General features: G+C 40.1%; 1 protein-coding gene and 1 non-coding gene across 2 annotated transcripts; one reads left to right on the forward strand and one right to left on the reverse strand.

Annotated features, from left to right (window-relative positions):
• Nucleotides 1-6,171: 6,171 nt before the first annotated feature.
• LOC118486175 lies at nt 6,172-6,278 on the reverse strand. The gene has a single exon (XR_004878030.1). It is a non-coding gene; the product is annotated as a small nucleolar RNA R71 (small nucleolar RNA).
• A 662-nt stretch (nt 6,279-6,940) lies between these two features.
• On the forward strand, nt 6,941-7,939 carry LOC110943130. The gene has a single exon (XM_022184886.1). The coding sequence runs from the start codon at nt 6,941-6,943 to the stop codon at nt 7,937-7,939; it is 999 nt and encodes a 332-aa protein (XP_022040578.1).
• The last annotated feature ends 15,636 nt before the right edge of the window (nt 7,940-23,575 follow it).

Raw genomic sequence — 23,575 nt, forward strand, 5'->3', positions numbered from 1 at the left:
ATTTCGCCCAAGTGTCACCTATATATAGTGTTGTGATTTCGCCCCAACATACACTGAACCATATGAGCGAAATCAACATGTTGATTTCGGGCGAAATCACCATACACGCACTAGGAGCGAAATCAGCTTCTAAAACACATACATTCTCCTATTTTCTCGTATAGCGTGCCCTAATCTATACAATGCAATCTAAGACTCGATACAAGACGAAGTCGACATATGTATGCACCAACAAGTTGAGCACTGGACTATGAGAAAGAGGTGTTTTTTGCTATAGAGTTTTTGGCGCGAAAGTGGAGATTCTTCTATGAGAAGATACACTTTGCTCAGTATTTTGATTTTTGAAAATTTTTGACTTTGGGTATGAAAGGTATAGTAATGACTGTTGACGTGTGACAGGCTGTCACTGTTAGATTACTTACTATGTTTCATACGTGCACGTGAACTCGCATTTGCGTTGTTCTCCACTCGCCCATGTTGCTTGGGTAACTGTGCTATCCCGAAAAATGTGTTGTTGTAGTTACCTAGGCTTTTTATGGGGTGGGTATATAAGTGTTTTGGGTTTCCTATTTCCAGTAATCATTACTTCGTTGAAAACCCCTCTTTGCTTTGTCTTCTCTACCCAGTATTTAGAAAAAAAATTGCAATTTCCCTCTCTTATGTCAACAGGAGAACACCACGAAGATTCTACTGAAGAGATGGCTATCGAACTTCCACCATTAAAGTGGTCTAGGGCAACTTTCGATGGTATAATTCGGAATCTTAGGTTTCCGGAAAACTGGGGTGCTCGATACCATGACGAAGGTCAGACGGCGGCGGATGCTCCGGTAGGTTATGTGACCTTATTTTGGGATTTCTTCTGTGCAGGCAATTTGCGTCTACCTGTAACGAAATTCTGTCTTGGAATTCTTGAGTATTACCAGTTCCATATCTCTTAGATGCACCCTATTGGTATGATTAGGGTTCGCCATTTTGAGTTGCCGGATGATGAATATCGAACCGACGGTTCCCTGATTCCGTGTTTTCCACCTAAATGCATTGTTCTCAGGGGTTTTATTCTTTTGTATAAAGAGCACCGGCAACGAAGATTTTGCTGAATCCCCCAAAATCTTTTCATGATTGGAAACAAAAATTCTTTTTTATCAAGGCAGGACTTATCCCGATGAGGATGGTATTTAGGGGAAAGGAAGATGTTCCTACTGAGACCATTCAAACTCCTGTTGACGAAAATTGGTACCAGGATCTAAAAGACGTTGCGTCTATTGCCCTTCTTGAGAAAGCCCTTGTTGGTGCAAGTATGAGTTTAAACTGGAAAATGAATCGAGAAGAGAAGCCGGTATACATGGAGGATGGCAAAGGTAAGTTTTGGGTTTTGCCCTGTTTCTTCACTCTTCTCTCTCTTCATTTTTTTTTTGTATTTTTTGAATTTGCCTTTGCTATTCCATTGCGTAGTTGTTTCTTTATATGTTGTTGCTTTTGAGAGGGAAGGTGGGAAAATGACTACCCTTCCAAAGAAACCTGATGAAGAGTTGTGGTATCACCGCAATGTGAAGAACTTTGTTCTTCCGCGGGATAATGATCTTTCTGCGCAACCCGCTGCTGGTGCTGGTAAGTTTGTACCATAGTATTTTTTGTTTTCTATTTCTGCGCGTTTGAATAAGTTTTATTCTGCGCTTTATAGTAGGTGAACTGTCTAGCTTGGGTATAGGCCCTGAGAAGAAAAGACGCGCACACACGACTACTGTTGCGCCAAAGAAGAGCGATGCAGAGAAAGCTCAACCTTCTAAGGTTAAAAATGCTGGGGGAGAGAAGAAAGGAATGCGTCGTTCCTCTGACTCCTGGTGTGATTATGTGGTGGTTTCTGACTCATGGAGGGTCTTGCGCCTACAGTTAAAAGAAGACCAAAGCCAGAGCCAAAAGGTACTGCTGATATTCCTCCCTCAAACCCAGATGATCCCATTGATTTCGAATCAAGTCCTGGGCGCTTGGTGCGGAAGAAACTAGGAAAAAGAAAACAGAATGATGCTGATGTTGAAGCCCAGCCTGCGAAGAAAGTTCAAAGGATGAAAATTACCCGAAGGGGTAATCTTGATGCCTTTATTTCAGAACCTGTTCCTGGTAGGTGTTACTCCTTTGTTTCCTTTTTTCATGCCTTGAGTTTGTGATTTATCTCTTTATTCTTGCATGGTATACGTTAAATTATACATGTTTTATACCCCAAAACACTTCCGTTTTAAGCATTTTTGACAGAAAACGCAACGTTTAGGTACCAAATCTGGTACTTTTATATTTTCAGGTCTTAAACAGAGCATAATGGAAAATCTGATGAAAACGGACAAAATCTGATGCATTTTTGATGAAAATGGCAAAAATCTGATGAACTGCCAGGTGTGGCACGACCGTGCCACCGGCGGCACTACCTTGTCGCTGCTACGATCTCGGAAGCACTACCAGTGCAACCAGGAGTCCCGACTGTTTCTCGGGCCGCACTACCGTGCCACCAGAAGCATGACCATGCCATTGCCAAATCAAGCCTTTTGACCAACATTTGTGAGGAGTGGCACGGTAGTGCCACCAGCGGCACTACCGTGCCGATTTGATGACTCAGGCAACTTGTCCACTAGTCCACTTGGCTGACTCGGGATCGCTGAAACTGACGTCACCCGACAAGACCTGACCACACGACCGTGCCAAATCCGCACGGTCATGGCAATCTGGAAATCGCCTATAAATAGCAGCATTCGCTACTGGTTCAAATGTTGGGTTTTTCTCCATGTTTCTGGGCGATTACTGGGTTCCGAAGCAGTCCTGATCAGACCCATTTGAAGCTTAAAGATCGAGTGGAAGCATAACCGATCCAACCCATCAATTCCTTGCTTGTTTATGGTTCGATTCCTTGTTCTTGAACATGTATTCTGATCATTTTGAAAGTTATGAGCCGATGTTAGTTTATGTTTAATGTAGTTTATGTAATAATAGTTATAAACTTGTTTCTTGAATATTCGTTACATTGTAATCTTATTTTTATGAAGCTTTAGTACTTTTTCATGTTTGAATCTTCATGATTATATAACGAATGTTTCATTGATGTTGAGTTCCTGATTATGTTTGATTATCTTGCATAATGAATCTGTGGTTAGTGGGATGGTAACTATTTCTTGATTAATCACATATTTGTAGACTTTGTTTACACCATGAAACCAGACCAGGGCATTGGTTTTATACAAGATATATCTTATTTTGATTAGGAATACTTTCTTGCACATAAGGGTTCTAACGAATTATATGGTGTTGATTGCATGTTCTTAGATGCGGTTTATGATCCTTGTTTAGTAGTTTTGGTCTGAAATTGCTGACATGGTAGATTTGTGTTTAAGACGTGTAAAGGTGAAATTGTTTGTTATATGATCTACATAATTTCTTATCCGCGTGGCTGCATTGTGAACATCGGTATTGCTTTCTTTGATAAGTGAGGTTAGGAATCCAGACCCGGTAAATAACCTATCCTTAAAGGTTCTTAATAAATATCAATAGCTCGCTAATGATTGATTTTAGGTGGTTAATGTGTGACCATAATGCTAGAAATCCAGACACGGTAACTAGCTGTCTCGAAATTGGAAAATTGATTACGCGCTTTTGTGACATATCTGATAGATAACATGTTTAGGTTGTTTGTGAAACAAGATAGTAGTATATTTAAGTTTTAGTTGTAATTTAGATAACTTAGTTAAACAACCATTCACTTATCTTTTTATCTGGTAATCTAATGACAAAGATTTAGTACATTATAACGCCCGTGTTCCATGGATCGATATCTGGCTCTTACCAATACTTTGCTGCATATATGACGGGATACACTTGTCCTTTGTTGTGTGTGCTTTAATGTTAAGGTATAAACCATTTTTATAAATATAAAACACATTTCGTTGCATGTGAAAATACTGTAAATAAATGTATACGAACATGTACGTCAAGTTTTTTGCGCCGTTGCCGGGGACCACGTCAAAATTAATGGAACAATCCGGGTCATCATTTTACCGGTGTACAAACTGTCAATAACTGTTAATATCTTTAAATTTTTGTATTTATTTATTTTCTTTTACCTAACTGTTTAACTAACTTTTGTTTTCTTTAATTTACTAACTTGTAAATACCTAGCCTGGCACGCCCACTAGGACTAACTTTTGACTAACTTTTCTTTTCTGTTTTACTAACCAACTAACCACTAACCAACTAACTTTACAAACTCACTAACATACTAACTTTTTATTTATTGTTCAACTAACATTTTTATTTCATTTTATTTAAGTCAGTTATGTGTTCGGAATCGAACCATTTACTGGTATTTATTTATTTCATTTATTTTTAATTTCTGTAATTTCATTTCTGTACTTCATTCATTTATTTATTTCAGTTCAGTATTTTATTTATTTATTTATTTCTGTCCGTTTAATCATCTGTTCATCCATTTAGTTATTGTACTCATTTGTTTATTTATTTGCTTCATAAAAATAAAATATAACTTTCTGATAAAATCATCAGATTTTCTGATAAATTCCAATGAATTTATCCGATTTTCTGATGAATTCTGATAAAACCATTAGATCTTCTAAAGACAACAAATTTAATTTCTGATACACTTACCAGATTTTCTGGTAATTCTGATGGATTTATCAGAAATTCTGATGGAACGAAAGCTTTCATCAGATTTTTATCAGAATTTTATCAGATATATCAGATTTTTCTGATATATATATATATATATATATATATATATATATATATATATATATATATATATATATATATATATATATATATATATAGGTAGGGGCTCATGCGAGAACCACCCTTATTGTGAGAACCTTGAGAGCCAATGTGAACACAACCTAAAATAGCTAAAAAAAAACCTATAAAAAACCTAAAAAAACCTAACCCCCACCCCCCCCCCCCCCTAAAAAAAAAAAACCTAAACCCCCCACCAAAAAACCTAAACCCCCCCCCCCACCCAAAGACCTAAACCCCCCTCCCCCACCCCCACAAAAACCTAAACCCCCCCCCCACCCCCCCCCCCCCATAAGCTAAAATGCTAAAAACTAAACCCCCAAAAAACCTAAAAAAATCAAAAAAAAATCTAAAAAAATCAAAAAAAAAATCGAAAAATTTTTTTTTTGAATTTTTTAATATTTTTCATGTTAAAATCGCTACTTTTAGAAGCCAAAAATTTTTTTTTTTTTAAAAATTAAAAAAAAATTTTTTTTTGCCTTCGAAAAGTAGCGATTTTTTTATAAAAATTTCAAAAAAAAAATTGTGTGATTTTTAGCTATTTTTAGGCATTTTTGGTGTGTTCACATTGGTTCTCGCGGTTCTCACACAATAAGAGGTGGTTCTCGCATGATCTTCTCCCTATATATATATATACGTATAAAATCTAAAAAAAAAGAGGTTCTCGGATGTAAATGAGTAAATAATTCAGTAAATGATTAAAATACATGTGTTTAATAGCCCGTATATATATGTATATTATGTATTAGTATTGTTATTATTACTTATTTCCTAATTATTATGTTCTTTTTTCTGTATAATGCCTTCCTTTTTACGTGCAGGCTAATGTCCACGCCCCCTGCACCCGCTAACGCTGAGCTAGCCAACGAACCAGAAAATAATCTAAGAAAAAGCAGGCGGCTTCGCGAAAGATCACTTGTTGTTGCACATAGGATTGCGGCCGCAATCGACGAACCAGTGATTCTTTCTGATAGCGAGAGTTCAGAGGACGACACAGGAAGCATTATGGCAGAAGACGACCAGCCTCTGAATGAGACCGGCCGTCCAGGAGGAGAGGGCTTGCTGCCGAGCATTGCCCGACCTACAATAGCAGCATCGAGTTTTGAAATTAAATCTAGTATAATTAATATGTTGCAAAATTCTGTGCAGTTTGATGGGAAGGATCGTGAAGATCTAGGTCGGCACATCGCATCATTTCTCGAGGTGTGCTCGACTTTCAAAATTTTAAACGTTTCTGAAGACGCAATTCGTTTGTGACTCTTTCCATTTTCTTTGCGAGGCAAACCCCGATCTTGGCTCTTGTCACTTCCAGCAGGGTCCATCACAACCTGGAACGAGATGGCCAATCTTTTTATGCAAAAATACTTCCCGCCGGAAAAGACAACTAAGCTAAAGAATCGTATCATAACATTCAAACAGGATGAAGGTGAATCTCTACACGCTGCTTGGGAGAGGTTCAAAGATTTTCTGATCGATGTTCCACATCATGGGTTTTCCAAAAGACAACTTGTGTTGAACTTCTACCAAGGGCTCAACTACGACTCACAAGAACGTTTAGATGTATATGCAGGAGGCGATCTTGGAACAAAGACACCCAATGAAGCCTATGCAATTATAGAGAAAGCTACCTTGAAGTCGAGTTCTCGTCAAAGTGGAGTACGAAGTAAAGCTTTATCTACTCCTGGAGTTCATCAAGTGGATACATATACGGCTCTAGCAGCACAGATTGGAGCCTTGGCAGCAAGATTTGATCAAGCTCAGAACGTTTCGCAAGTACAAACATCATGTGAGCAGTGTGGAGTGTCACATGAGCCAGGTACATGTGAGCAGGGTGGAGTGTCACACGAGCCACGAAGAGGTGGACTATTTGGGGAATCAAATTAGGCCCCAAAATAACCCCTATAGCAACACGTACAATCCGGGTTGGAGGAATCATCCAAACTTTGGGTGGAAAGCTAATTCCAATAACCAAAACCCACTCGGATATGCTCAACGAGCTCCCACACCACAACAGTCTCAGGGGCAATCCTTCCAGCCCCATGGACAATCTTTTCAGCCATCAGGGCAAACCTTTCAACCACGTTACAATAATTTAGGTTCAGGAAGCACTTCCCAGCCTCAAACCTCTCAAACCAACTCAAAACTAGAGGAGATGATGGCGCAACTGTTAAACAACTCCAGCAATGCCAATCAAATATCTGAAAAGCGATACCAGCAACATGAGGAGCGTTTCATGGCACAAGAAGGGGAAATGCGGAGCCAGAAGGCTTCAATACAAACCATTGAGAATCAAGTAGGGCAATTGGCCAAGATGTTGTCTGAAAGACCCCAAGGTAGTCTTCCAGGTAACACAGAACCATACCCAAGAGGGCATGTTAATGCAGTAATGACGAGGAGTGGTAAAGCCACGGGACCTGACAAATCGAACTCACCACCGATCACTGATACGATCCAAACTGATGCTTCAGATGAGGTGCACGCTAGGCGAGTCCCAGCAAGTACAGCACAGTTCCAGGAGCCAGGTAAAGATTTCATTCCTCCTGTCCCATATCCGAGCAGATTGGAGAAGCAAAAGAACGATGAAGAACATGGTAAGTTTTTAGAAATGTTTAAACAATTACACATAAACATACCATTTGTTGAGGCGTTGGCTCAAATGCCTAAATACGCAAGGTTCTTAAAAGACATCCTCACAAACAAGCAGAAGCTCGAAAGCTTGTCTTGTGTGTTGATGAATGAAAACTGTTCAGCCCTTCTCCAAAACCATCTACCTGAAAAGATGGGAGATCCGGGCAGTTTTACTCTTCCCTGTCTCATTGGCAGCATGTCTGTCAGTCACGCATTAGCCGATTTAGGAGCTAGCATAAACCTTATGCCTTATAAGGTTTTTGCTAAATTAGATCTGGGTGAACCTTCGCTCACTAGAATGAGCATTCGCCTTGCAGATCGTTCACTCAAATATCCGCGTGGATTCGTTGAAAACATGCTTGTTAAAATCGATAAATTTGTTTTTCCCGTGGATTTTGTTATTTTAGACATGGACAAAGATTCAAAAGAGCCATTAATATTTGGACGCCCGCTCCTCAAAAGAGCCATTAATAGTTGGACTCCCGCTCCTAATAGTTGGCAGCTGGCCAAATCACGCTCCGAGTAAATGACGAGCACGTGACTTTTGATATTAAAAGGTCAATGCAACATGCGCAAAGTCACGATGACATGCTTTACTATGTCGACATTGTCGATACTTGTGTAAGCTCTCATTTCAAAGGCACGATAGAAGAAATTGATATGGACACACTTCTTTTGTGTGAGAACCAAGATGACATTTCACAGGAGCAGCCAGTCTGCCAAATCGATGAAGATGGTTCTCAAGGTCCAGATCAATTTGTGGAGATTGACCGTGAAGTTGAAGAAAAGTCCAAACCATCGGTTGAAGACCCACCGTCGTTGGAGTTAAAAGAACTCCCACCGCATCTCGAATATGCATTTCTAGACGAGGAGTGTCACTTGCCAGTCATCATTTCAGCATCTTTAGCAAAAGAAGAAAAGAGACAACTTCTCGAAGTTCTAACGCTTCACAAGAAAGCTATGGCGTGGAAGATTATGGATATCAAAGGCATTAAGCCTTCTTTTTGTACTCATAAAATTCTCATGGAAGACGAGTACAAGCCTAGTGCACAGCATCAAAGGCGTTTGAATCCTAATATGCAAGACGTGGTGAAGAAAGAAGTAATTAAGTTGTTAGATGCAAGGCTAATTTATCCTATATCTGATTTTGTTTGGGTAAGTCCAGTGCAAGTAGTACCCAAGAAAGGTGGTATTACTGTAGTTCCAAATGATAGGAATGAACTTATTCCTACCCGTACCGTCACCGGATGGCGAGTTTGCATCGATTATCGCAAACTCAATGATGCCACCCGTAAGGACCACTTCCCACTTCCATTCATCGACCAGATGTTGGAATGTCTGTCGGGGAAGTCATTTTTCTGTTTTCTGGATGGGTTCTCTGGGTATTTTCAAATTCCTATCGCTCCTGAGGACCATGAAAAGACTACTTTCACATGTCCTTTCGGCACATTCGCCTACCGGCATATGCCTTTTGGGCTGTGTAATGCACCAGCCACATTTCAGCGCTGCATGGTAGCCATTTTTCGTGACATGATTGAAGACTCCATGGAAGTATTCATGGATGATTTCTCTGTTTTCAGGAGTTCTTTCGATCAGTGTCGTGGAAATCTGAAAAGAATGTTAATGAGATGTGAGGAAACTAATCTTGTGCTTAACTGGGAGAAATGCCACTTCATGGTGAAAGAAGGGGCAGTTCTCGGACACAAAATCTCTGAAGCCGGGTTGGAAGTCTATCCAGCAAAAGTGGATATCATTTCTAAACTTCCTCCCCCTACCTCGGTCAGAGCGATTAGAAGTTTCCTGGGTCATGCAGGGTTCTATAGGCGATTCATAAAAGACTTTTCAAAAATCGCAAGACCTATGACCCGTTTGTTAGAAAAAGATGCTTGATTTGTATTTTCAGACGAATGCATGAAAGCATTCAAGAAGCTTAAACAAAGGCTTATCGAAGCCCCTATTTTAGTTGCACCCGACTGGGCGTTGCCATTTGAGATAATGTGCGATGCAAGTGATTACGCAATAGGAGCAGTCTTAGGACAACGAAGGGAGAAGCATTTTCATCCAATTTACTATGCCAGCAAAACTCTACACGATGCTCAGGAAAATTACACGACTACAGAGAAAGAGCTTTTGGCAGTAGTATATGCTTTTGACAAATTCAGGTCATACCTTGTGTTTTCAAAACAATTGTGTATACGGATCATGCAGCAATCAAATACCTTTTTAGCAAACAAGACGCAAAGCCGCGTCTTATCAGATGGATCTTGTTACTACAAGAATTCGACATTGAGATCCAAGACAAAAAGGGAGCTTTAAATGTTGCAGCCGACCATCTCTCGAGACTTGAGCATGGAAGTTCTGAAAATTCGTTGGAGGAACCAATAAATGACAATTTCCCCCATGAATTCCTTTTGAGTATCGAGATGAATGACGAGTCACCTTGGTTCGCAGACTTTGCAAACTACCTTGCGTGTGGAATCCTTATCAAAGGATAGTCATATCAGCAAAAGAGCAAGTTCTTTGCAGATTTAAAATATTATATTTGGGACGAACCACACTTGTTTAGAATCGGAGCTGATCAGGTGATCCGAAGATGTGTGTTTGGAGAAGAGGCAGCTAGCATTCTGCGACATTATCACGAAGGGCCAACCGGAGGTCATCATGGAGCAAACTACACTGCAAAGAAAGTGTTAGACTCTGGGTTTTACTGGCCCACAATCTTTCGTGATGCGCATGAATGGGTTAGAGCGTGTGATGCTTGCCAGAGGGTAACAAATATCTCCGCACGTGATGAAATGCCTCAGCATCCAATGCAAGTCTGTGAAGTCTTTGATATATGGGATATCGACTTCATGGGACCATTTCCAGCCTCACGAGGTAACAAATACATCCTAGTTGCTGTAGACTATGTCTCAAAATGGGCTGAAGCTCAAGCATTACCTACAAACGATGCTAGGGTAGTTGTGAGGTTCTTAAAAAGTTTATTCGCTCGATTTGGTACTCCAAAAGCACTAATCAGTGACCGTGGAATGCATTTTTGTAATGCGCAGTTAGAACAAGCCTTGTCCCGTTATGGTGTTCATCACAGATTGGCTACGCCATATCACTCTAAAACCAGCGGGCAAGTTGAAGTCACAAATCAGGGTTTAAAAAGAATCCTTGAACGGTCCATCAATAACAACCGCAAGGATTGGTCAGACAAGCTAGATGACGCTTTGTGGGCTTTTAGAACAGCATTCAAAATACCTATCGCGACCACACCCTTTAGGTTGGTTTACGGGAAAGCCTATCATCTACCTGTCGAGCTAGAACACACGGCATTCTGGGCCTTGAAGACGGCAAATATGGATTTAAAAAGCGGAGGTGAAACCCGTTTTCTGCAAATCCACGAGCTTGAGGAGCTAAGAAACCACGTCTATGAAAGTTCTAGCAGGTACAAAGAACGAGTCAAGAGGTTTCATGACAAGAGATTGAGAGACCATAAGGATCTCCGTATAGGGGATCTTGTCTTGTTATATAACTCAAGGCTGTGTTTATTCCCCGGGAAGCTAAAATCCCGATGGATGGGTCCATACAAAGGTAAAGAAATATTTCCGTACGGGGCCGTAACTATCGAGGATCCAAACGGGGCAAGTTTCAAAGTCAACGGTCATCGTCTAAAACTCTACATCAACGGACCGGTTGACCCGGTGGAGGAAATTCTCGAACTCCACATCCCGCACACTTAAAACAAGTGTGGGGAGAATGAGTCTGGCTATCGACTCGCTGACAAATTTAGCGAGCGTGTTTTCACACGCTAAGGGTAATTTTGTATATATTAGTTTTTAATGTTTATTTCGTAATTTGTTAAATTTTCGGTTTTTAAATGTAGGTACATACGACCTTGATCCATAATTTTTGGATTGTTGTAGTTGAATAATTGTTATAATATATGAAATAGTGCAAAAATGGAAATTTTTGGTAAAATTTCGGAGTTAAAAGCTTACTGTGAAAAATTAAACAAAAAGGCCCAGGTGTTGCACGATCATGCCAAATCGGCATGGTAGTGCAGCCCTTAGTCAAAACTGACCGGAAGCTCGTACACAGGGCGGTCATCGGATCGCACTACCATGCGACCTGTGCACTACCTTGTTACCCGATAACACAGAGTGACCAGGCCGGCGATCCGGATTGGCACGACCATGCCAAATCCGCATGACCGTGCACCTCGAAAAACGAACAGTAAAAACTAGGGTATTTAAACGAATCTGCAGTAAAAAAACTTCATTCTTCCGAAACCCTAAGCACCGCACGGGAGTTCCTGGTCGCCCACACCCGAAAATCTCCTAATTTTTGCCTAGATTTCGCTTCAATCATCCTCCAAGGTATGTTTCCTACTTATTTTATAGATTAAACTTAGTTTCTGATGTAGATCTGATGCTTGAACCAAGAAATTTTGGGGTTTTCTTCATAAATGTCAAATAAACCCTAGTTCTTGGGTGATTGGTGTTAAATCAGTAGTTCTGATGCTTGATTTGAAGTTTATTAACTGATTACAAGTCAAATTTTGAAAGATACACGTTAAAATCAGTGAAATAAACTATTTTCTGGTAAAAATTGCTGACGCACGGTCACGTCGCTTGAACAGCATGACAGTGCCGGTTAAAAATCAAGTTCAGGTCTCTGATTTAGAGCTGCGACACCGCGTCGCACGGCAGTTCCAATTTGGCACGGTGGTGCGACACGAGTTACCGATAGAACACTGCTGAACGATCAGGAAATGGCACGGCAGTGCCACCAGTGGCACGACCTTGCGACTGCTGAAACAGAAACAGAAGCTTGTAAACCGCTTGTTCCGATGGTAGCAGTGAAATTTTTATATTATGCTCTTGTTTTGTTATATCCCGGTGTGCAGATGAATCACCGATTCCTCCAGTTCAACGAGAACAAAGCGAAAGAACAACCGTGTATTGCCATATTAGAGGCTTTATGGAATAGACGGGGATACTCTGTGTGCAGATGAACCAAGAAGGATCAATTGGGATACTCTGACAGCCCTGAACCAAGAAGAGAGGCTATCTAACATGATGTCACATCCGATGTCAAGGTTGTTCAACATTGCACGACCCGTTTATCTTGAACTAACATTGGAATTCTTTGCTTCATACACTTATGAAAAACCAAGAAGCGAGAATCCAGACTTCAAAAACAGAGAGACAATACAGTTCAGGTTGGGGAAAAAGTGGCACAAATGGTCAGTTGCTAGACTTGGAAGAAGATTGGGGATATACTCATCCGAAGACATCGATTCAGAACTTTTCACCAATATCTACAAGTTTGCTAATGATCAACAACGGGCCAACTTATGGGCACAAGTGGCAGTCGGACCACCTTATGAAGCTAGAAAAGCTAAAGCTTCACGACTACGAGACCCGCTTCTGAGGGTCCTTCATCAGGTCGTGAGTCACACCATCTGTGGACGCGTGGACAGTGCAGGGAACTGTCCCACTCCAGATCTTCTTTTCATATATTCCTTAGTAACTGGAGTGCATGTAAATATCGCAGCTAGAATGGCTGAATTCTTTATACACAGCGCGGGGAGAACCACAATCAGTGAAATCCATGGTGGTGAATATGTGACTCAGTTGGCATTCAACTTGGGTATTATGAAAGATGATGTAGTCAGCGGTCTCACGATGGTTCACGCAGGAGGAGATGTGGATATCAGGTCTCTACGAGCGATGGGGTTGGTAGTAGATACAGATAATGGCCCGCGACTGAGGGGTCATGGGGAAATATGGGATCCACTACCGTTACCGCCACAGAATGAAGACGTCAACATGGCAGAGATCAAGCCACCACCACATGATCAGCCACAACATGAGGAGCATGAGCACCAGCATCAGAATCAGCACCAACAAAACTGGCCTCCAGGTATACCTTCCTACCCTGAATTATACCAGTACTTCCAGCATATGCAGGTTACTCAAGACGATATAAGAGCTGACCAGTTAGCTATGCGGACATCTCAACAGACCATGCGGAAGGAAATGTATGCAGGATTTTCCTACATCTTTGGGGAGCTACAAGATGTATACCCAGGCCATTTCGCCAACCCTCCACGGTTTCCATTTGGAGACACAGGTACCTATGGGGCGGGTTTATCTGGAACACGCCACCATGATGGTGATGATGATGAGGAGTAGGAGGAGGTAGGGTGAAACAGTTCAGAAACTTATGTTTATGTTATTTATCTTTAGTACTTTGTTTGGGATATTTTTAGTTTATGTCTGTTTTAAGTATTTTAGTATGTTTACTTTGTTTGAATAACGGATCTGGTTGAATTATCTAACATTTTGATCAATGGTAATGTTGGCTATTTTAGCGAGTGACATAATTGGCAGATTTGTAAAGAAATGCACACAGAGTTGAGACGACTTCAAACAAAAAGTGTACTCAAACAAGTCAACTCCAACTCTAAGGGAGTACATTTTTCCTTTTTCATTATTAGTTTAGCTCTTCATAATTGCTTAACTAATATGTATTTCACATTGGGGACAATGTGAAGTTCAAGTGTGGGGAATGGTTTAAAAGGTTTAAACTTTGTTTGTCCTTAATTGTTCTCATTTCTGTATATATTTTCGAAAAATAAAACAAAAATGGTCAATTTATGTTCTTTAGGAAGTGTCAAATTTGATAAAAATCAACAAGTCAAATTCATGTTTGAAAAAGATAACTAAAAAGCATGATTAAACGAAGAAAGAATAGCATGTTTATCTTTATATTTAGACCCATTCCTTCCGTTTACGTGAGCATATTTTTGAGCCTTTACAGCTTTCTTGTCAAATGCTTCTTTGTTTTTTTTCGGAAAAATGAGTGAGCCGGATGTTTCATGTAATTTAGAACTTGTCATTTGTATACGTTTCAAAATCATAAATATGTGAAATTACATAGAAATGATAGAGGCAATTAAGATAACCCATTTGTCAGCCTTTTTCTTTGTTTATATCCCGCACCCAACACTATCCATTAGTTCGCCATGTTGAGCCTATTTTCTGTATTTTTCTTAAACGTTACCCAAATTTAAAACCCAAATATAACCTTTTCATATTTACCCCTTAATTTTCGTTAAAATTCGGCCATAAGCTTTCTAGTTTAATATAAGTTTCACTGTAAACGAATTTTTCATGTTTGAAAAAAAAAACCGTTTGTCAAAACTCTCGAATGAAAGTAAGGAAAGACTATCAAGGAAGAAAAATAGAGAGTTGTTATATAAATAGAATAAACTCTAAAGACCTACACAAGTAGCTTAGCAACGTGTTTAGAATCCTAGAAAATAAAGCACCAAGTTTTTGGCCAAGTTTTAACCTTTCTTGCTACTTTCAAATATCCATTCCATACCCTTAACCATAGCCTATCATTACAACCATCAAAGACCTCTTGCTTTATGCTTTTTCGCATATTAATTGGTGGAGATTAGATCTTTTGACAAGCTTATGATATTGCATGATTCATTGACAAGGCACCGAGTGTTTAACATACACGTTATATGTATGATTCAGAAATTTAACCGAGTGTGTGTGAACATTGTGAGAAATATAGGGATTTGCATGCTAAAGTGATTCGAAAGTTGAATTATCGCTTTATAAATATCCTTTCGAACATCTAACAAAGCTTGTTTATTTTAAATCTTTGATGATGACTTTTTTGAAAACCAATTTGACCACCAAACAAATTAAGTAACCTTGTAAAAATTCAGATTTGATTCCGTATTTTATTTTCAGTTTGCTTGAGGACAAGAAAAGTTCAAGTGTGGGGATGTTTAATATACGTTAAATTATACATGTTTTTATACCCCAAAACACTTCTGTTTTAAGCATTTTTGACTGAAAATGCAACGTTTGGGTATCAAATCTGGTACTTTAATATTTTCAGGTCTTAAACAGAGCATAATGGAAAAATCTGATGAAAACGGACAAAATCTGATGCATTTTTGATGAAAATGGCAAAAATCTGATGAACTGCCAGGTGTGGCACGACCGTGCCACCGGCGGTACTACCGTTCCGCTGCTACGAGTTTGGAAGCACTACCAGTGCAACCAGGAGTGCCGACTGTTTCTCGGGCCGCACTACCGTGCCACCCGAAGCATGACATGCCATTGCCAAATCAAGCCTTTTGACCAACATTTCTGAGGAGTGGCACTACCGTGCCACCAGCGGCACTACCGTGCCGATCTGATGACTCAGGTAACTTGTCCACTAGTCCACTTGGCTGACTCGGGATCGCTGAAACAGACGTGACCCGACAAGACATGACCGCACGGCCGTGCCAATCTGGAAATCGCCTATAAATAGCAGCATTCACTGCTGGTTCAAATGTTGGTTTTTTCTCCATGTTTATGGGCGATTTCTGGGTTCCGAAGCAGTCCTGATCAGACCCATTTAAAGCTTAAAGATCGAGTGGAAGCATAACCGATCCAACCCATCAATTCCTTGCTTGTTTATGGTTCGATTCCTTGTTCTTGAACATGTATTCTGATCATTTTGCAAGTTATGAGCTGATGTTAGTTTATGTTTAATGTAGTTTATGTAATAATAGTTATAAACTTGTTTCTTGAATATTCGTTACATTGTAATCTTATTTGTATGAAGCTTTAGTACTTTTTCATGTTTGAATCTTCATGATTATATAACGAATGTTTCATTGATGTTGAGTTCCTGATTATGTTTGATTATCTTGCATAATGAATCTGTGGTTAGTGGGATGGTAACTATTTCTTGATTAATCACTTATTTGTAGACTTTGTTTACACCATGAAACCAGACCAGGGTATTGGTTTTATACAAGATATACCTTATTTTGATTAGGAATACTTTCTTTCACGTAAGGGTTCTAACGAATTATATGGTGTTGATTGCATGTTCTTAGATGCGGTTTATGATCCTTGTTTAGTAGTTTTGGTCTGAAATTGCTGACATGGTAGATTTGTGTTTAAGACGTGTAAAAGTGAAATTGTTTGTTATATGATCTACATAATTGCTTATCCTCGTGGTTGTATTGTGACCATCGGTATTGCTTTCTTTGATAAGTGAGGTTAGGAATCCAGACCCGGTAAATAACCAATCTTTAAAGGGTCGCATGAATAAATATCAATAGCTCGCTAATGAATGATTTTAGGTGGTTAACGTGTGACCATCGCGTTAACTTTCAAATGAATCATAATGCTAGAAATCCAGACCCGGTAACTAATGTTTAGGTTGTTTGTGAAACAAGATAGTAGTATATTTATGTTTCAGTTGTAATTTAGATAACTTAGTTAAACAACCATTCACTTATCTTTTTATCTGGTAATCTAATGACAAAGATTTAGTACATTATAATGCTCGTGTTCCATGGATCGATATCTGGCTCTTACCAATACTTTGCTGCATATATGACGGGATACACTTGTCCTTTGTTGTGTGTGTTTTAATGTTAAGGTATAAACCATTTTTATAAATATAAAACACATTTCGTTACATGTGAAAATACTGTAAATAAATATGTACGAACATGTACGTCATTGCAGAAAAACCACGTTCTCATGTTCCCACCGAACCATTACCTGTGGTTAATGAAGAACCTCCGCCTTCCCCTCCACGCGCCTCTGTTGTTGATCCATTAGAGAACACTGAGGTTCCTGAGAGCGAGGCGAAGAAGGCTGCTGGGGGTGAGAATCTTAAGCCTGTTGGCGTCGCTGTAGAGGCGGAAAAAGTTACTAGCCCAGAGGTTATGTATGGTGCTGGTAACCCACAAACTCCTGATCTTGCTGCTCATGATTTGGAGAAAGGGAAGACTGCTAAAGAGATCCCTATTAGAACTTCTCCTCCCAAGGCTTCTGGTTCTATGCCTGAGAATATTGAGAGGGTCACTGTTGAAGACCAAGGCTCATTTCCTGATGCTGGCAAGAATTCTCCGATCCGCCTAGATGAAACTCTGGGGGATTATTATTATAGATCTTATTCGGAAAAGGATGCTTCCGAAATTCATGTCCCTGTTTGGAATCTGAAGAAAGGTGATACTTTCTCAGATTGGCGCGTGTGCCGGGACTGGTTGCAGGGAATTTTTCCGCCTGGGGAGATTAAGTTCCAAGAAGGTCGTCTTCATGATCAAACCTACCATGCCTACCTTGAGGAGGTTGCTTCTTATACATCCACTACGCATCGCATAGTGCGTGAGTGGCATAGTCTGCATAAGAAGTGGGCTGCCTTTAAGGTATCCAAGAAGAAAGTTGTCGATGATGAGAACCATGTTGCCCAGCTGAGGGCTAAACTGGAAGCTGATCAGGCCAAAAGATGGGTCTCCGCAATGCTATCAATAATCTCAAGGCCAAGGTTGAGAAAGGTGGAAGCCGAAGCTGCCCTTCTTTCTGAGGAGCGCAAGAACTGGAAGAAGATTTGTGAGAAAGACAATGCCAAAAAGATGGGTCTCCGCAATGCTATCAATAATCTCAAGGCCGAGGTTGAGAAAATGAAGAAACAAGATACGGATATCGAAAAGTTGAAGAAGGAAAAAGCCGACGCTAAGGTTGCGCGAGACGAAGCGCGTTCCCACAGAGAACAGAGTGAACAACGAGAGGTACATGCCTGCGCCACTCTGGCTCTTAGAGATAAAGAGATAGAAGAACTTACTACTTTGCTTTCTGACCAGGAACAACTTAAGAAAGATTTTGAGCTTACGCGCTCTGAGAAGGCTGAAACTTCCCGCTGTCTAGCTGAAACTGAGGAGAAGCTAGAAAATGTTTTGCGTCTTTCCCTTATTCGTATTTCTTGTTCTTATAGGTTGCTGAATCAGTGTTCAATTCTGAAGAATTAGATAAAACGGTTGCGCGTTTGGTGGTTGTCGCGCGAAATGACGGATATGCTCAAGGATATCCGGAATGTTCTAACCATGTGGTTAGTGCCTTGAAGGTGGACTGGGACACTAGTAGATCTGCTACTCATGGTGTTAACACTGATGCCGCCCCTGTAGCTATGAAAACAACAACTTGCAGCTTCCTGTTATGGATCTTATAAATGTTGCATTGCAATCCGAAGATCGCGTGGCGCAACTGAAGGAAATCTTCCCAGATGAAGAAAATGAGGACGGAGATTTAGCGTAGGTCTCCTCTTATATTTGTATGAACAATTGTTTCGTAACTTTCTAGGGATGTGTATTCCTTTTTTGTTAATGCGCTGCCACGCAAGTAAGTGTTAACAAAACACTGTTGTGTAATTTGATAATTTTGAAGGCGTGTTGGTGCGCCAAGAATAGTATGATGTGTTTTTTAGTTTACAATATTTTGCATGGGTACAATTACTTTGATTAGGTAAGGCGTATAAAGGTGGTATAAAGCTCATGTGTGAACGTATGGTCTTGTGCGATGTGTGTAATCGCTGACTGTTCATGAGACTTGTACTGTATTTACCATAATGTTTTTGCGCTTACCAAAAGAAATTGCATGCACTTTGTAAGAAAAAACAAAAGAATAATAGAAACTTTGTTGTTTATTTATGGATAAGGCGCAGAGGCCGTTACAAAGTCTATTAAAATAATTACATGGGTCTTAACTTACTATAATCCTTGCTTGGAGGTGATAATCTGTAGAGTCTACGTAATCTGCAAGGAGCCTATAGGATTGTTACTCAGTTCTTCGCTTTTTTACTCAGGCCTTCATCGTTGCGAGTGATTTGTTTGATCTCTTTGCGCACATTTTGTAAGAGGTGAGTGAGCTCACCACTCTTAAGCGCCTTCTCGATCTCAGTGCGCAAGGAAATGCAATTGTTGGTGGTATGACCGTCGTCTTTGTGATAATCACAGTACTGACTTGGGTCCTGTCCATGTTTGTTCTTCATAGGTGGTGGAGGCTTAAACTGATAATCCTCCGTACTTAGTACTTCTGCGGGAGTTTTTGTCAGGGGAGTCCATTGTCTCTCCCTATTTTCTTGTTTAACTTCTCTCTGTGCAGCGAGCTTATTGATGATGGCTCGTGCATCTTCTGATGAATAATTTCCCGAACTTGAATCGCGCCAGCCTTTCTTGAATTTTTTCCCGCTGCTCGGGCCTAAATCTGCTGGACGGCTGTGCGGTGGTGGCGGCCTGTTGGTACTGAGATTTTTCTCAGTCTGGGCATAAACCTTAGCCGCTACCATTAATTTTTCCCAGCTTTTTGGGAGTGCTTCCGTTCCAGACAACACTTTTATATGTCGTCGCATCTGACGGCATAATTAAATTGGGCGCGAATCAAGTGCTCGTGAACGTCTCCAATTTCGAGCACTTCCTTGTTATAACGAGTAATGAAGTCTTCCAAACTTTCATCATTACGTCTGTTGTGTCGCGGATGGATCGCCTTTGCTGGCTGAAGTGTACCAGAAACTTCTCGCGCAAGTCTACCCACGACGTGAATTTTCCCATGGGCAGATTGTCAAACCAGAGCCTTGCGGCACCTGTAAGGGTTTGAACAAAAAGGTGACACCACATTGGTAGAGTCTAGCCTCCCACCAATCCCGCGCTTGTGAAGACTTACAGATGATCATCTGGGTCCATCATACCGTTAAACTTGCCTACGTTGGACGGGAGCTTCGCTTTCTCCAGTGGAGCCAGAGCAATTTCGCTAATAAATTTTGAATTCTCTGTCGCTTCTGCAGGGCGATAGATCAGATCATAATTGTGCTCAGCCTCAGGATTGTAAACCGCGTGGGTCTACATTTGTTGTAGTTTGGTTGTAACCGATTAAACACACTGGTACTTTCTCCTTCCCGGTAAGTTCGATCATATTCACTGGTGTGGGTGTTCCGCTGAGAACCCAACCTGGTGTGAACAGATGGCCTTATATGAGAGTGTGACTCAACCCGATACTCCCTCCTCTGATTCTCGGACTGAGTATACTCATATCTCGTTAGAGATCTAGAGTAGACTTCAGTGTCTTTGATCTGGACTTGTGATGGTCCATCATGCTTAGAAACGTGTGGCACTGATGGTGCTCGATTTCGTGACACAGGCCTTCGTGATTGGGTTTGGGGAGCAGTTTGTGCACAAAGTTGTGCGTACACAGCATTTAGTGCCCCCTGAGATCTGACATACCAGGAGATTGGGGTTTCTACTGGGGGTAAAATTGAGCTTACAGGGATCTCCAGCTGTACCCCTGGAGTGACAGGTTCGTTTGGATGGTTAGTGAATTGCACTTCATTGTCATCCGAAGCTTCTTCTACAATACCCTCCACCTGGGTATTGAAGTTTCTTCCATTTAGAAAATGGAAATGACAAGGTGAATCGAAACGAGAAAAAACGGATGAAACAGAGAAATCGGTGGGCGCCAATGAAGAAACACTGGATAAATGACCGGAATCAAATTATCCAGGGGGTTAGGTTCTGCATAAAAAGGGTTGGTTCTCTCTCGTTCGGTTCAAGGGGACGAATCTCTTCTTCTTCTCGATAGCTGCAAAACAGAACACCGTCAGCCTCGTCACGGGGAGAATGGGGGTTCTCTCCGTGACCACCCTCCGGCATGAGAATAAGTATCGGTATATGAAGAAGAAAAGTATAAGTGAAGTGAATGTAACTTGCCTTTGTACCTGAATTACTCTTCTATTTATAGTCGGGAGCTTGGGCGGGAAAACCTGTTATTGAAATGTTGACGGAAGATGCTAACTCCGTAAACTGTTATTTTCCTCCTCCATTAATCTTCTTAATCTGACGTGAGAGCACACGGATCGCTATTTAGATCAACAGCTGGGGTATTGCCACGTGGAAAGTGGGCAAGTGGAGGTTTCTCTCCAATTCCATGCCATCACCCTGACTTCGAGGGAGCCTGGGATGATGACACGTGGCCCAGACGGTTATAACCGTCTGGTGGTGCACAATTTGAGCCTTTCTAGAAGATTATTGTCATAATCTAGTGTGACTCCTTACCGTGTGGTATCAGTCAAATAATATCCAAGTCTGGGTATTATTTGAGCGGAAGTATTTAACAGGATTTTATCCTTCTGTTATGCGCAAGGATTCATTAGTTTCCTTTTTGGCGCCCAGGTGTTACCTGCTGTCTTTCTTCCAAGTTCTCTTTGTAAGACTAGTGCGCGGCCGCGCAAGGTCTAAAGAGGGTTAAAAAACGAGGTTGTGGTATGGCCCCGGGTTCTAAACACGAGGTTTTTGGGACCTTACCCCTTCAGCCGGTCATTACTCACCTCTTGTACGCGGACGATGCCATTGTGGTGGGGGAATGGTCTAAACATGAAGTTGTGAATATTGTGATGATTCTCTTATGTTTTTATATTTGTTTGGGCCTTAAAATCAACATTAATAAATCTAATTTATATGGCATCGGAGTGGGTATAGTTGATATTGGGAATTTAGCCCGCCTTTCAAGTATCTTGGTCTAGAAGTTGGAGCCAACATGAACCGGATAAACAATTGGCAATCGGTGTATGATACATTTCGAGCGCGCCTTGCCAATTGGAAATCTCACCTTTTGTCGATCGGGGGAAGGGTTGTTATTATCAAATCAGTTTTGGAAAGCCTTCCAACTTATTATTTCTCGCTCTACAAAGCTCCTAAGAAAGTTATTTCAGACTTGGAAGCCATGATCAAAAAGTTCCTTTGGGGAGGATCCATGGAGGAAAGAAAAATGCATTGGGTGTGTAATGCCCCATTCTTTAACTTTTTTGACTTAGTTAATTATAAACAATTATTTTACAAAAATTCGGGCATGACCCGTCCGAAACATAAGCAGATCCTTGTTTGACAACTTCATTTCAAGCACATTATTAACACTTTCAAAAGACTTACCAAAGACCAAGACCTTACTTCCAAATATTTACTAACATATGAAAAGCTTTATAAAAGTTAGCAATTCAAACTTCAAAAGACTAGTTACTAAACAAACTAGTTACAACAAAAGTGCCTTTTTGACCAAAAACATTGTACAAAAGTAGTGGAAGCGCATATAGGCGAGATTCATATGTGTGCTCGTTCCAAATCACCGAACCAATTAAGTTGAGGATTTACCTACATCAACAACAAATTTCATTTTGTTAATACATTACTACTAATATTATAAATCAAATTAATTCATCTCAAACCTTCACTTCTTTAATGCACATTCATACCCGATGAATCGGGTTGAAACATAGCATCTCGTAATCGAGGCAATTCATGCCATTCATTAACGCGTTGAAGCGGGCATTTGTAAACTTACATAAACATCCATTCAATTCGTTTATAACAAATCGAATACATGCATTTCATTACTTTTACATACATCCCATTCCAACTCGTTTATAATGGATTTTTAATTTATTTCTTTCCTTTTTGCATCACGAAACATTCCTTAGGCTCGTTTATAATGAGTCGACTTTATTATTCATCCATTCATATATATTCATACCAATGACCCGTTCACAACGGGTTAAACTACTTAATTCAATTTCATACTAAACAATTGTTGCTTAAGCTTTTATACAAGAAATGTTGAACGACCAAACAAGGTTAAGTTCGAAGTACACTTACCTCGATCTTTTGCGTTTTTCGTCTTCCTAGCACTTGAACTTTCTTCCTTCACGCCTACATTAACATGTTCATTCTATTATTTAGTCCATCCAAACATCATTTCATTATTTACATAATTTTATTGTATGGCAACATCGTCACAACTTTCTGAATTTCACATGTTTGTTCATTTAAGCATTTCATCGAACACTAGGCGGGTTTCGCATTATTAGGACATTAAACACATATGTTCTAGGATATAATTTAACTAGTTCCCTTAGCAAATCATCAACAATCAATCAATCCATATGATCCTTTTTACTTCATATCAATCTAACTAATGTTAATGCATCATAATCAAGATCATAGATCAATATTTCAAGGTTTTACATAGCTACTTCCATCATCTTGATTATCCTACATTTATGAAGATTTTCATATCAAATAATTTTATGAATCCAGATGTTCAAATCTTCAAAACCACAAATAAAACTATTCTACATAACAAATCCAACTTCCAACAACACTTATCATATCATAATCTCATGTTAGGGTTGAAACCCATTTCCTACAATTCATCAAAACACGAAATTTAACTTACCACTCTACTGAGTATGTTAAGATAATTGAAAAATTGAAAGCATGCAACTGATTAACTTCAAATTCCCTTGTCAATTTGAG

Source organism: Helianthus annuus, chromosome 13 (assembly GCF_002127325.2).
Source record: "Helianthus annuus cultivar XRQ/B chromosome 13, HanXRQr2.0-SUNRISE, whole genome shotgun sequence".
NCBI classification, from domain to species: Eukaryota; Viridiplantae; Streptophyta; class Magnoliopsida; order Asterales; family Asteraceae; genus Helianthus; species Helianthus annuus.